Source organism: Xiphophorus couchianus, chromosome 12, assembly GCF_001444195.1.
Source record: "Xiphophorus couchianus chromosome 12, X_couchianus-1.0, whole genome shotgun sequence".
In the NCBI taxonomy this organism is placed as follows: Eukaryota; Metazoa; Chordata; class Actinopteri; order Cyprinodontiformes; family Poeciliidae; genus Xiphophorus; species Xiphophorus couchianus.
This window is the reverse complement of record NC_040239.1, coordinates 14,800,113-14,815,357: the sequence shown is the minus strand read 5'-3', so window position 1 is coordinate 14,815,357 and position 15,245 is coordinate 14,800,113. Positions and strand designations below refer to the sequence as shown.

Sequence of the window (15,245 nt, the reverse complement as noted above, 5' to 3'; positions counted from 1 at the left end):
AGAGATACCCAGGTGTTCAAATTTGAAAATACACATAATACAAAACTAAACAGTTGTGGGTGCTAAGTTAGAATATATTGCATAATTATCTGTAAATATTTATTTTCACTATAGAATAGAAATACCAAGAATTTATTTTGGGTGTAGAAAATCAATGGAAGCTACAATCTGAGTACAAAAACAAAATTCTGATTGCGGCAGACTTAAAACTAAAGTTCTTTTGAATCTGTAATATGAGGTAGAGCATTGAATGAGATATTTAAGTATACATTAGGGCTTACAAGTAGTTTCTCAAATGCATTTTGGGAAATTTCTTTGTTTCCTGAAAACTTATAGTAGTCTGGTATTAATCTACTTCCTGGATTAGGTAAAATCTTATTTAAGTAGATTAAAAACAGGTACTACACATTATACTCTCTGGACACCAGTTTTTAAGGTTTATTTTTTATGACAATTTTCTCCATTTCTTTACAGAAGATTTGATCAACATCTAGTTACCTGTTGATCATGGTTTGCAGTAGAAATAAAAACGTCCAACTTGACTTGCTTCAAGTTGCCACTACTGCAGCCCCAGCTAAAATAGATAAAACCTAATTCAGTTTTGTTTTAGATTTTTCTTTCTTGTCATGATGAAATAATGAACATACCTCCAAATGACTTGCTCATTTATTTTTTTAATAAAAATATTTCATGCAAGTCAAAACTACAGCTATCTAATAAAATATGTTTACATGTGAATGCATGAGAAGAAGCATTTGTACCAAATGAGTCACCAGCAACTGTAAACAAATGAACCTTTCAATTCCCTTAAGTGTGTAATGTAATTACAGTTTGGTCATAAGACTAGAAGAATGTAGTTACATTTTCTGTATTTATACAATCCTCAAAAAACACATACATAGCCATTTGAATCCAAAATTCTTTTACATATTTATCTACAGATTTTTATAAAAGTACACCATTTCTGAAATAATCTTCTATACAAAATATCTACTATGAAAATGCAAATTCATTTATTCAATGAGTTGATAAAGAAACAGCAAGCTAGACAAATTAAAAATGCAGCTGAAAATGAATGTGTTTAACAGGGAGGATAATTAAATCAGACAAAATCAGTATCACCTTTTACTGAGAAACATAAGCTAGAAAATAGGTGCAACACAGAATATTTTTTATATATTCTGCCATCTTCTTGCTATTCAAAACCATTGAACTATGATGAAACTTTCATGCATTTATGTTGCATCATATTATCACATATCGAGAAGATGCACAAGCTGGTAATTTGTAAAACAAAATAGCAAAGTAAACTGAATACAAAGAAAGACAATTTTCATCTTTTAAATGCTCCAAATTTCATGTCCTTGTTTAATCTGAGAAATAAAAGCTTAAAGCATGTTTTCTGCAAAACATCACTGTAGTCTTTGGATTGTTTACATATTTGAGTAAAATTAGATTAAAATTATGCTTTTTTTTCTGTTTTAGTTTGGTTAAAAATGAATATCTTTACCTCTTGGGTTAATAATCTATCACATACTTAGCAAAGTCAGGTAAATTGACCTTGAATATGAATGGCTGAGCAGTTTAATTGTATTAGTTGACTATAACCACTGGTTGAGGAAGCTGTAGGCTATAACAAAAACACACCCATAGGGTATTTGATGAGATCTTATTCTGGTTATGTGTACAAAAAAATATAGTTTCTATTACTACTACAGCAACATTTACTGCTTTGGTCAGTTGAGACCCAAAACAATATATTCCTAATTGTAGAGCATACCATTCCCTAATAAATCTAAAATATGTACAAAGCAGTTAAAGCCACATGTGTTTGTGCAGGGGTTTGAAAAAACCCCTTTTGCAACAAAGAGTTTGGTAAATTATTCTATTTGCATGATATTTGACACATTTCATTAGTTTACAGAGAGAAGTATACTATAGCTATACGTTAAGGTTTCATATAAATCAGCAGTTACTCAACAACAAAAAGCTTCAATCTCAAAGCAGTCATTACTATGTGCTCTGATGAGCTGCGTATTACTTAAGTTTTAAAATAACAGAAATACCCCCCTCTAGTGAATGACGTTGGTCATTACATATAGCGAAGTAGGAAATATGGAATGAAGGCCACAGATAGCTAAATAGCAGCCAGGCTATACTAGTTATGTATCTCAGGATGGATCTTTGTCCTACACTGTAAAAAAAAAGTCTCTAATTTATGGTAAAATGCCAGAAGAGGTGGTTAAAGTTTAGTTGCCAGTATTTTACCATAAATTAGAGACTTTTTTTTTTTTACAGTGTATCCATGAGAACAGCCAACATGACCACAGATTATTTCCAATCTGCAGGGTGTGAAGAGGAGCATCACACATTAGTGGAGCTTATTTGGCCTGAAATATGTTCAGGCAGGACTTTTAATTGCATTAAAAAAAACAACCTTTCCTGTGAGAATTCAAGAGGTCTTATCAGACAATACGGTGCAGTACTGTCTGATAAGTTCTGCACCCTTTCTTTTTCAGAAAGAAAGGGTAGAAATCTTGCCACTACATTTTAGTGTCATCTGGAGTGGGCTTCTCATTCTCATATTCGTTCTCTGGGGAAATTAGATGGTATGGCTTTTTTTCTGTCTGGTCAACCGTCTGGTTGCCCAACTCTAGGTCATTGACTCTCAACTCGTGGCGAGACAAATGTTCTACGATGCCAGCTCCGATGGAGTCACCAAGGACGTTGGTGGTGGTGCGCAATCGATCACTAAGAAACAGAAAAAGAACATTAAAACAGTCAGAGTGCAAAAACAGGATTTCAAGATGAACCAACAAAAGAAGATCAAACACTTTGTCCCTTTAAATAATGCCAAGACTGCAGAGCATATTCAAAATTCAATCAAAAACAGAGCAATTGCGATGTATGGCTGTAGAACATTTTGAACAAAATCTGCAACTTGTTGTTAATTTGCCATTCAAAGGGAGTGGCTAAAGCCCATTCTCCTGGATACTTACAGGAACCAGTCAACAGCAATAATCAGTGAGATGTCATCTGTGGGAAGACCTACAGATGTTAGTACTATGATCATGGTAACCAGGCCTGCCTGAGGTATTCCAGCTGCACCGATGCTGGCTGCCGTGGCTGTGATGCTGAGGAGAAAATGATAGACCCCAAAATATTATTTATCTCTTTTATTCAGTAAACGTGTAATTTTGGTTGCTGTGGCATTTCTTTCTGAGAGCGCTAAAGCAAAGGAATTCATGTCCATTAAGCCTTTCCACAGTTTATCACACACAGCCAGAAACATCAATGTATTCAGTGGGATTAGACCAACACAAGATAGCCTGTTATTGTGGCAAATGTCAAAAGAGAATGATGGCTGATATAAAATCTTTCTTTTGATGAATAAATATATGCAAAACCCAGCATTTATATCAATGCAATCTGACTAAACCTGAGCAATTTCTTAAAGAAGATTGGGCAATAATTCAGTCTCTAATTGTGCAAAAACAGTAAAAAAACACACCAAACAAGGAAGCAGCTAGAACTGCAGAGAAAGAGGATTCTACAAAGTGTTCACTCAGAAGGACTGAATGCAAATGTCACACTTTTTAGATGCTTTTGTAGCACAGTTTACCAATCAAAGAGCCACAGATTCAGCAGATCTAACTTAGTACATTTAGTTCGGCATAAAATATTTTTAAATTGAGTCTTGCTTTTTTTTGGTTTTGTATTTTTGAACTAATATTGTTATGAGCAGCAAAATTTTGCAATACCTGATGGTGAGAATCTGTCCAAAGTTAAGGTCATAATCATTGACCTGTGCAATAAAGATGGCTGCCAGGGCCTCATATAAAGCTGTTCCATCCATATTTATGGTGGCTCCGACAGGGAGAACAAAACGGGTCACACGCTTGTCTACCTTGTTGTTTTCCTCCAGGCATTTAAAAGTGATGGGTAATGTGGCAGAGCTGTGTGAGAACAGAGGGGTTAATAGGAAAAGTCATAAGGTACAATAAAAATGTTCATCTAGACATCTCCTTGTCTATGTCAGTTGAATCACAAACCTAGAAGATGTTCCAAGGGCAGTAACAAGTGCTTGCAGCAGTCCAGCAATGAATAGAAAGGGATTCTTTCTGGTGATAACAAAGTAGAGCGTTGGGAGGACTATGATGGCGTGGATGAGCAGGCCACTAATAACGGTTATTGTATACATTCCCAGCTGGCCGCCCATGGCTGAAATGTCATCCATCTCCACAATTTTACCAGCAATGAGGAACAAAATACCAACAGGGGCATACCTGGGGATAGCGAGTTTTACAAAAGAAAGATTGAAACATTTCATTACGTGTTATTTCTTTTTGATAATCCATCTTTCTAGCTCACATTTCTAGTACATACCACATTATGATGGCGACTAGCCTCATGATGGCCTCATTGAGGCAGTCAAAGAAATCTCTGAGGGGTTGTCCTTGTTCCCCCATGTTCCCAATGATCAGACCAAAGCACAAGGAGAACACCACCAAGCCAAGGGCATTAATCCCATTCACTGATCCTGGTACAGGAATCATCTCCTCTTGAGCAATTTGTTGGCTGCCATTTTGGAGGAATATTGTGTCGTTCACCGTAACAGTGACCTGGATTACTCTCTTGGCATAATGCGTCTTGAACTGAAGTTTAAAGAAAAACAAATGTGAATTAATTAATTCCTGTTTTGGGAAAATTTATCTAAAAGTGTTTTATTTTTAGGTTCAGTCAATGCTATCTGGCCAGGACTGCATGGTCTTGAGAGCGCCACAGTACACAGACAGAATAATTTGCGTCCCAAATGAGTTTTCTATTGCTTATTTGCATGTCCAGTCAATGGGTGCAGTGGGTCAGGGCTGATTGGCCTGGATTTACAGTTTATTGTTCATCTCAAAATTAAATTGCTATTTTGGTGTTTTTTAGAATTAATGTGATTCAGTATTTTACATAACTGCCTGCCTGCCCAACAGCACATCTATCCATCCATTCATCCATTTATCCTGCTATCTTACCATTTTGTTGTCCATATCTCTGAGAGTGCTTCCTCGATTACATGCGTGTATACAAAAGGTGATGAAAGTGGAAACTTGCAAGGATCTCAACAGCTAAAGTTTTGGAAACCCCTTTTGGATAATCACATAATGCAATTACTATTGATATTATTGTTTTCTGAGAACTGTTTTGATGGGATTTTTATTTTAATTTCTTCCTGACTTCAAAATGTCAAGAGCTCGATTTCATGGAAACAAATTCAAACAACATCCTGCAATAATTTAAATTTTCTCTGGCTTTGGAAAATTTAGTTATACTGGCATGTTTTAATAATACAATGTGATATTGAAAGAAAGCATGTGGGCAAAACCTAATGAAAGAATACAATTTTTTTGTCAAAAAGAAATCTCCATCATTCAGAGAAGATTTAATGGGCTTTGTTTCAAAAACAAACCAGTCGCTATTCTCTGACATATTATGTTATAAATTTGAATTATAATAATGCCAAGTTTGTATTATGTGGCGCTTACAAAGTAAAAATGTTCACCTAAGCTTTCCGTAAGAAGGACACTTGTGATGTTAGATACCACAGAAGGAGTATAAAACCAAATCTTCATCTAGAGAAACTTTTCTAGAGAAAAACCATCTGGTTCAGCTACATTGGTGAGTAATTACCAGTATAAAGTCTCTTTGAGTGTGCTACATTAGAATGACGTAATTTCATTTCATTTCATATTGGAAAAAGAAAATGTACCTGTTTGGTGCAAGCTTCCACAAGGTTTGGAGGAAACATATTTCTGGAGGTAAAAAAAAAATAAAAACAATAAAAAGTAAATTTTTTAAAGAGTGAACCTGCAAAAGCTGCTTTTCTATGATGAACAAGTTCTTCCTTCGAAATAGTTAAGTGTTTTTGAACAATTTGTGTTTCTGAAAAATTTAAAATTTAAAATGCAATTTTGAACAGTGTGGAAACTCCAAAGCGAGAGTAGTTCCTTTAATTCGATTGCAGTTTTTTATTTCTTGCAAATAGTTACTTTTTGTAGATACATGCACATTTTGTACAGATTTTCACTTTTTCCTACTCAGTTGCATGCTTCTTTTAATCTGACTATGCTATTTTTAATAACTGCATAGAAACATGTTCTTAAGTTGTAAATTTGTATTTACTGTACAGTTTCTTCACATTTTCTGTTTTTATATTCCATTTGACTTTCACTTTGCTACTGGTACACCTAAATATCCTTAGTCTATTTACAAGACAAAAATGATCACTTACAACACATGTGGGTTTTGCTGTCTGATTTTTGGTGAAACTCTTTTGGTTTGTTTAGGAAGCACTGTTTTGAATACCTGATAAGATCCAGAAAGGCATCAGCAGGGCTGACCTGCTCTATCTGTTGCTGCTTGGTGAACTCGTCCTTGGATCCCTTTCCAGGGTGAATAATAAGCACCATGACTATACCAATGAACACAGCAATCACAGTTGTGGTGGTGTAGTAGATCACTGCCCTCATGCCCATTCTACCAGAAGCCCGTCTATCCAGAGAGGCGATACCTAAAGAAGATAAAATCATTCAAACAGAAAAAAAAATGTTTATTTTTTTTATGTATTGCACAAACATGGAATATTTCTGCCGCTGTAGGATAAAGCAGCGGGGGGGGGGGGGGGGGGGGGGGGGGGTTCCACCTTTAATATGCAATGTAGCGGAAAATATTTGAACATATAAACAATGACAAAAAGCTGAATTGTGTCTGTGTACTGTGAGAGTGTGAAATTTCATGTTTGTGAATAATATCTTGGCTAAAAACAAAAAAGCTGATTCTGATTCTAATAGCTTGCTTGCATAAGTGTGCACACCCTGATACTAATATGTTACCCAAAGAACCCTTTTGAGTCTAAAGAAGCATTCAGTTTTTATGGTAGGAGTCTATCAGCTTATCTGTCACATTTTGACTTTACAATATTTTCCACTGCATCTGGCAAAAGTCTCAGATTGCACAGATATATTTTATCTACAGGCCCCTTCAGGTATTTCACAGATTTTGCTTTTGTTAGATTTAGTTTTGTACTTAGACAAGATCATTCCGAAACTTTAATTTTCTTCTCATGCAGTCATGTTGCTTTGGTATTTGCTTAGACTCACTGTGCTGCTCAAGTAAACTTCCACTTCTTTTTCAGTCTTACACAGATAGCAGAAGGTTTTGCCTTAAAACTGAATATTTTTGAGGTGCTCATAATTTGATTTATCCTGACAAAACCCCAGTTCTCTCTTAAGAAAAACAACACAAGATTTTGATGGTAATACCACCACATTTCCAAATCATGGAGATTTTCATTGTTGGTTTTGTGCCAAACATATGTATGAATCAAACCCAAAACTTAACCTTCATCCATACATTCTGGATTTTTTTTTTTTATTCTTTACCTAACTGATACCTTTATGTAGTGAAATCCTTGATCCTTGTTGATCTTTTTCAAATTATGTCTTAAGCTAAAGGACATTTGATTCATAGTGAAATTAAATGAAAAGATGCATTGACAAACAATTGTTTAAGGTTGCGAACACTAGCTGCAGAAATAGGTTATTTCAGTTTTTAAACTTATTTTTCATCAAAAAACTTTGTTGACTTATCAGGTTAATTATATAGCATTTACATCAGAACAAATGTTAAAGACATTTTAAAATCATTTATCATAATCTCTATGATATACTTTTAATTCTTTAGCGCAAAAGACTGGAACTTAACAGGGGTGTTTGACTTTTGAAAGATGGTAGTAATTTGATTGTGATTATTAGTTACGCCCATCGCAATCAGAATAGCATTGATGTGCCACTAATTTCAGTGCCTTTGTGTGTCCAGTTAGCCTGGGAAAAGATTTGGTAATTATAGGGGGAATACACCCAACTGGATTATCATCTCTGACTCCGACAACAAAGAGCCACAAGAAACACAATCTGACTGCAACCTTTAATGCTGGAAAAACAACACCTGCTACTAAATCCCTTTGGGGAAAACTAATAAAATCTGCTTTTATTTAGTAAATTCACAAACAGCTGCAGAGGTAAAACATCCAAAATATGAATTTTGAATTATTTTGTCCACAAACTGTAGAAAAAGTAGTACAGAATCTCTGCTTCTGCATCTGCAAAGTCCGACGTGTCTCTCTGTGTGTCATCACTTTGTTGTGAACACAGTGTGCAGAGATGTTAGTTGCTGATTGCCTGGCTAAATCTAGGGCATTGTTTGTCCCTCAGAGAAAATGATACAGAGAAAGGTCTAACTGTATGTGCAAGTGATGTCTCACACAGAGAAAATCCCTTTCAGCGCAACTCTTTGTTGTGTCTGGCAACGTTTTTCAATTTAAGAGCAAGGTTTGCTACGAAATTACAAAAGCCTAAAGCAGATTGAAAGCTAATGGTTCTCACAATAAACCATCTATGGGGACAAAGATGGAAAAAAAGGCCACAAAAAAAACCTGAATTAGGAGACAGGTTGCTTTGAAATGGTTCAATTCAACTATTATCTTTCTTCAGAGCTTTCTGAGCAGGCTTTGTCTATTTGAGAGATTTATGTATTCCTCTGTAGCTCTTTGATTCTACAGATGTTTGCTGAGACGTCTGTGGATTCCTCCAAAGGTCAGTGTTGTTTGAAGATCACAACTTTATTGTCTGCCTCAAGAACTTTGGAGTTTAGGAATAACTCGGTAGAGTGAAAATGATTAGAAAACCAAGTAGAGGTATCAGACAGTATCATTAGAAAGAGTACAGATGTGTTTGGATGGACATGCTGCCCCAGAATTGGACCTGTTTGTTCCGATCACCTCATCAGTTCGGGACTCAGGTTTTAGTCCATCTCTTTCTGATCTTCTCCTTCCCCTCCTTCATTCACTCATCCCCAGTTTTTTTTATCTCCTCTCTTTTCCACACCTCCATCACCATCTCTTCTTTCAGGGTGCCTTTTTGCACCCGTCTGTATTCCTCTTGCCTCTCCCCAAATCTTTTATCCCTCCTCTCTTTTTTCTAACAGACTAACCCTTTTGCTTTAGTTCTCTTTCATTCCGTGTTCGCTTTCTTCCCGTTCCCTGTCTGACAACCCTGGGAAAACTTGTTGACTTAGTCCGCCCTGCACGTACTCACAATGATCTCCAGACTGTTGTCCAGGCAACAACAGATGCAGCCTCACCAATTCAATCTTTTCAAAAGATCGAAAGGAACAAGATTGAAGTGTGAAGTGTGCAGTGTGATGTGAAGCTGAATGACTTTCTTTGTAGTTTGGGGGAATGCTCATCAGTCCGGCTCTGTGAGAGTCAGTGTGAAACACAGCATGTACAGTGCCTTCAACTTCCTCACATTTTGTCAGGTTACAACTACAAACATTAACATTTTGGAAACTTTATGCAGTAGAACACTAGTATGTGTTTTGTTATTTTCTGAATTTTAAAAGTTAAGATCTCATTTTGAATTTCAAATTGTAATATTTTCTTCTCTTCGGGCCTTTTATTTTCTCTATTCCATCATTCCTTCTTTAATCTCTGCAATATAAAAACTCTCTGGTGGTCTCCCATTATTTTGTAAATTATTCTGTATTATTCAGTTTTCAGGTTGTATTGAATCAAGTGTGATGGAGTTGACTGAAATGAGAAGAAATAAAAATGTATTAGCAAACAAAGCTTCTTCTAGGTCTTGTTTCTCATTTAATGAGCAGACCACATAAGCCTCTTTCTCATAAGTCTCTATCTGTTGTTCTTCCCTTCATCCGCATTACAGCTCAACCCTCTTTACCTTCCCTCATTTCTTACCTTCTGGGGCCCCACTACATTCAGCTCAAAACACCGCATACTCTGAGTTCTGCTCAAATTTTTTCAGGCTCACAACTCAGGTTCACTTGTAGATCAAAACAGCTCAGAAGCAAGACATTTTCACATGGGACAACTCTTTTCACATAGAAGCACTACTCCGACTCAGAATCATGTCCCTTGGACAGGTCATTGTAGAAATTACAGAAATAGATTATTCACAAAGTCTTGCTCCTATGAAAAATCCTGCTGTTATTTCACCAGAGAGGGATTAAAGCTGCTTGGTTAATTTAGGATGGGGGAAAAAAGATAAAGCTAAAGTATGTGAGATTATTGTTTCCGATCAAAACACAGTGGGCTGGCAGATTCATTATTTTCAGCAAAAATGTGGAAAAAAACTAAACAGTAATGAAATCAAAAAGCTGCATTTTAATATAAACATTACATTACGAAATTAAATTGATGTCCCTGATAAAAAAGTAACTAGACTTACTAATGACTGTTTACTAATTTATATTTGTGACATCAGAAATTAGTTAGTGGAGGTTCATAATTTTATTAACATATTAACACAACTACCATTACTACTCAGTATAGTTGTTATTGTGTCTTGTCTCTATGCTGTAACTGCAAAGTAATTTCCCTGCTGGGATGAATAAAGTACTTCTATTCTATTCTATTATAGACTTTTAAAAATAACAGTTTTAAAACATTAGTACTTTTGTCTTCTATATTACTAACTTTTACTGTAATGACTCTTTATTTTAATTTATTGGTTATTTTTAAATGGTGTCTCCTCATATTTGATAATCATGAGCTGCATGATTTTTCATCAGAGTGTTAAAGACAGCTCTAGCATTATAAATATTATTGAATATAAAAATAAACAGGATTTTATGGAAAACAGGATTTTGACTTACTTGTAGAAATGATTATTCTAAAAAAAGATTTAAACACAACCTACTCATGGACATGGGAGTGGATACACAATTTTCTAAAGATTAAATCAAATATATGCTACATAGAACCTCTATTATGATAAAGAAAACATGTTAAGATCCTGATGTTAAAGAGAAAGTAATATGTATTTTTCAGGCATATAGTAACATTTTATAGCACAATCAAGTAGGTATGTTGACTTCAGTAGTTATAAAAATGCTATATATATATATATATATATATATACACTGCTCAAAAAAATAAAGGGAACACTCAAATAACACATCCTAGATCTGAATGAAAGAAATATTCTCATTGAATACTTTGTTCTGTACAAAGTTCCATTTGCACAACAGCAGGTGAAATTGATTGTCAATCAGTGTTGCTTCCTAAGTGGACAGTTTGATTTCACAGAAGTTTGATTTACTTGGAGTTATATTGTGTTGTTTAAGTGTTCCCTTTATTTTTTTGAGCAGCATATATATACATATATATATATATATATATACATATATATATATCAAATATGACCTAGAAGAAATTAGATTTTGTAATTTAATGGTTTGAAATTGAGCTGCTGTCTCTTTAAAAACTCCTGCTCCTCCTCTATTAACCCTTTAACTTTTTTTTTTTTTTTTACCAGTGTTGCATTGGGAAGTAGCTCGTATTATGAACTCAGCAGATGCGCAGTTCCACCAGGTGTTTGCTAATTGCAGTTGGCTAGTCTGGAGGAGCTGAGTAGGGGAGTCACGAGGGAGGGCCGCTTGGAAATTGCAGCCCGGAGGAGGAGCTGTGCCTCAAAGGTAGTACTAGGTCTACCTATTTTACACAGCTGAATTGGCAGGAGATTTAAGGTTTTCTCAAACATGCATGAAAGAATCAAGGTAACACTCCAGTTAGATCATGTTATAGCATTATATTATGCTGCAAAGCTCAAAAAGAGTGGATTTTACATTGTACTGCACCTTTAAATACAATTATGGCTCTGGATGACAAATAATTTTAAACCGCTACTTATTATTATAATCTTTGTTTTTTTTTTTCTTTCTTCATTTCAGACAGTTTCTTTCACTATAATTTCATTTTTGTTGGTTTAGTAATACAAATACTGTAGGTTTTAGAAAGCTATGAGTTACAATTTTTTTCTTAATACTATTCAAGGTACAAAAAAGGCGTGAATGTATAACATTTGTTAACTCTCTAAACATTGCTCAAAAATGGAATAATTACTGCTTTAAAATCAGAATAATCAAAACATCATTCTGTAATAATTACTCCTAATTGGCCTTGATAGAAAAAGGAAAAGAGCACTTGAAGACAAAAGAAACTGCTGTAGTAATGGAACTGCTGATAATGTATACTTTTCTGGAAACAGCAACAAACACGCTGTGGCTGAGATCATGTGTTGTGAACAAATCAGGATGCTGATGTTATGCTCTGTTGTAGCACAAAGCCGACTATTATAAGATTTGTCTGTGTCATCCCCACTGAAGACTGGGCTCTCTCCCTGTCAGTCACTGCAAAAGCCGGACATTTACTCCTGCAGTATTTGTCAGTCAGGGTTACGTAAAACTAACCATTGGCTGCAAGTGATTATAAAAGTGAATACAATTTCTCCTTCCAAACAAACAGGCCATTATCCATAGAAATATCACTAGGATGCCTTCTGTGTTTGCTTTTCTGAAATACTGGTCCAACTGGTAAGGGCTCAGAACCCTTACCAGTTGGTAGGTCATTACCTACCATACCTAGGTAATGTACACTAATTGTAAAATACTTTAAGTAAAACAGTTTTGATTTGTTGCATCCAAATCAAAACCGTTAAAAACAGGTCAAACATGTGATTCAGAACAGAACTGCAAGTCAACATGTTTGGATGTTGCTTATGAGATCATCCACCTAGATAACAACAAAGCATGTTGGCTTACAAAATAGCTGGCTCACTTTACGGCTCGTAATGTACTTATAGATCGGTGGAGCTGCAGAAAAATAAACAAGCAGGCATCTGGGGTGTTTCACAACAGAGGGGCTGCATCCAAAGACAAAGGTCAAAAATCAAAGAACGAAATGTAAAAGGAGTTGTTGATAGAAACAGTGTTAGAAGACAAAGGGGGAGGATTTTCTAACGACAAAATGAGAAGTAAGCTGTGGAGTCATGCAGAGGAGACACAGAGAAGGTTGGATGAGAGAAATACAATACTGTTAATACGAGGCGATGGAGGAGCATGTTGCGTTGTCTTTAAGTTGTGAGATAAAAAGGTTAAACAAAGGACCATGGGAGTAGTTCTGTGGATGTGTGTTACTGAGTATTTAAACCAGGTGCAGTCAAGGACAACACTTTTTGCCTTAAGCAAGCTTTGAGGGTAATCAGTTTTACTACATTAAAATTGAGACGCTGGTAAAAAAATATATAGGATCAAATGAGTGCAACACATCAAAAAAAAATTATTAGTACACCATTCAATATCTGCCTCTTTTTCTGTTTATTTTTTTCTTATTTATATATTTTTCTAACCATGGTTTTTTAACTTTATTATCCCATGAAATGAGATGTATTTAGTGATTTCAGGAGCGTGGTTTGTTCGGTCAGCTTGTTAAAGTAACACAGAACAGGAATGTGTGCCTCATCAGACAATGGCCCGGATGGCCCCAAGCTGGGTGACATTGTTCTAGTGTCACTGTTGATGTTTTTAAAATGGTTATGTAAAAAGAAGGCATTTTAAATATTTTGTCATCTACCCCATAGTGTATGTCCAATCTTTTTTTTTATGAACTTGTGCTTTTTTCACACTGAAATTTTTTTCCTAATACCAACAAGTCAAGATATAACAAGCATCCAGCAACACTTCCAATTAGTTTTTTCTTGTCAAATAAATACACATCCTCTTTCTGATCCAGCTTGTTGTTACACAAAGCTGTTATACAATACCTGTGATAAGACTCGAGACAAGCAATGGCAGCACCAGCATCTGGAGCATTCTCATCAGCAGCTCTCCAGGAAAGGAGAAGTACTTCACTTCACGGTAAGACAGTTTGTATGGACGCAGAGAAAATCCGAGGATTATACCTGCAGGGAGATCAGATGTGGAGGAAAAGGTGGTAAATTATGATATTCTACACAGTACCAGAAAGAGTCGAGCAACACTGCTCAACCAGAACAAAGCACATGTCTATTTTTATCCAATTAGTCGATTGTTCAAGCTACCACAAATATAATGACAGTTCCAGGTGACAGATTGTGAAATCTGACAAACATCCTAAATTTAACAATCTGTCATGACTTGGTGTATTTCTAGCTGCAGACATCATTGTGAGTCAGCTTCAACTCCTCCTGGGCAGAATTCAGGGGTCAGTAGAGAGTATTCAAAGGTCAGGCATGGGGTCAAGGAAAGACTAGTCTGTTAAATTCATCAGCGCTGACTGTGTTAGGTCTTTGGTGGTTTCTTTCTTTCGTCCGTTATTCTGCTGCTTGTGACAAGGAACTGATCAATTATTGGGCTGATGTGGGGAGTTTTTGTGAGGAATGATGAGGTCTCATTTGTAATTAACTAAATTGCTCAGAGAGCCCAGAATATAAACCATTCAGTAGTCCAAGAGAAAAACTATCCCTAGACAATTTATTCCTTACCTGTAATAACAGCAGTGATGGTTAGAATGACAAAAGCATTTTTCATGAAGAACCCCTTCACTTCGTCCTTCTTGATGTTCTCCACTCTCTTTTTGGCGAGCAACGACCTGGACTGGATCCCGGCTCGGATTTGGTGAAGACCACTGTGGCTCCTCTGTGGATTCTCTCCATTGCTTTGAGTCATATTTGTGGCTGGAATCTGCAGAGCTGCTGTTCCCAAGCAGGCCTTCGCAGCGATGAAAACACTATAGATGCGCTGATGACTAGGTTAAAGTCCTGTTGCTCCTGAGTGTCACACCTCTCCTTTGGTTAAAGGATTAGTAGTTACCTGCTCAAAAGAATGACATAAATGTCAATAAAAATGTCATAATGTGACATAGACAAGAACTTTTGTTAGATGAAACAAGAAGCAACCACAAAAATAAGTTATCTGTGTTAAATTACATTTCTGACTGCTGTTGTGTGTGACAGAAACAATCTTAACACCAAGACAAATAGAAATCCTGTGTATAAAAGATGTTTTAACATCCAAGTCAAGACAAAACTGCATTCTGAGTAATACACCAGCATTCTATTGGCAGCTGTAAAGAATTTGCAAACTTCCTTTTCTGCACACACGTGTACAGTTTGGCTTAGATAGGCAGGTCAATTCAAAAACAGAAGCTCTGCTTCTGAGTTATACAGTAGATAACGAAATATGGACACAGAGGCTCTTTTCAATACCTTTAGGTTTGAGCAATAAGGTCCTCTGGAGCAATGTCTGAGTTTTCCAGGGAAAAGATCAGGTTTAAAGCTTGGATCGGTGTGAGAGGGGTCCTTTGGTTATGAGCAGACTGTGCAGACAGCAATGAAGAGATATTCAGTGGAGAAAGAGAG

The 15,245-nt window shown here is 35.9% G+C and overlaps 1 protein-coding gene across 1 annotated transcript; it reads right to left on the bottom strand.

Annotated features, from left to right (window-relative positions):
- Positions 1-648: 648 nt before the first annotated feature.
- Positions 649-15,241, bottom strand: slc1a3a (solute carrier family 1 member 3a). Its single transcript, XM_028034107.1, has 10 exons — positions 15,093-15,241; positions 14,370-14,697; positions 13,671-13,808; positions 6,355-6,559; positions 5,759-5,801; positions 4,387-4,655; positions 4,053-4,286; positions 3,762-3,956; positions 3,000-3,134; positions 649-2,751 (listed from the first exon to the last, which is right to left on the bottom strand). Exons 2-10 carry the CDS (start codon positions 14,551-14,553, stop codon positions 2,544-2,546), a joined length of 1,611 nt encoding a protein of 536 aa, XP_027889908.1. The 5' UTR covers positions 14,554-14,697; positions 15,093-15,241; the 3' UTR covers positions 649-2,543.
- Between the last annotated feature and the right edge of the window lie 4 nt (positions 15,242-15,245).

Bases quoted from the DNA above. Each gene is read 5' to 3' on its own strand.
- slc1a3a (XM_028034107.1), bottom strand. From the start codon at position 14,553: ATGACTCAAAGCAATGGAGAGAATCCACAGAGGAGCCACAGTGGTCTT. The intron at 6,560-13,670 runs GTATTGTATAAC...TATCTTCTTTAG, and splicing joins TGTCTCGAGTCTTATCACAG to GTATCGCCTCTCTGGATAGA. The intron at 3,957-4,052 runs GTTTGTGATTCA...GTTCTCACACAG, and splicing joins GCCCTTGGAACATCTTCTAG to CTCTGCCACATTACCCATCA.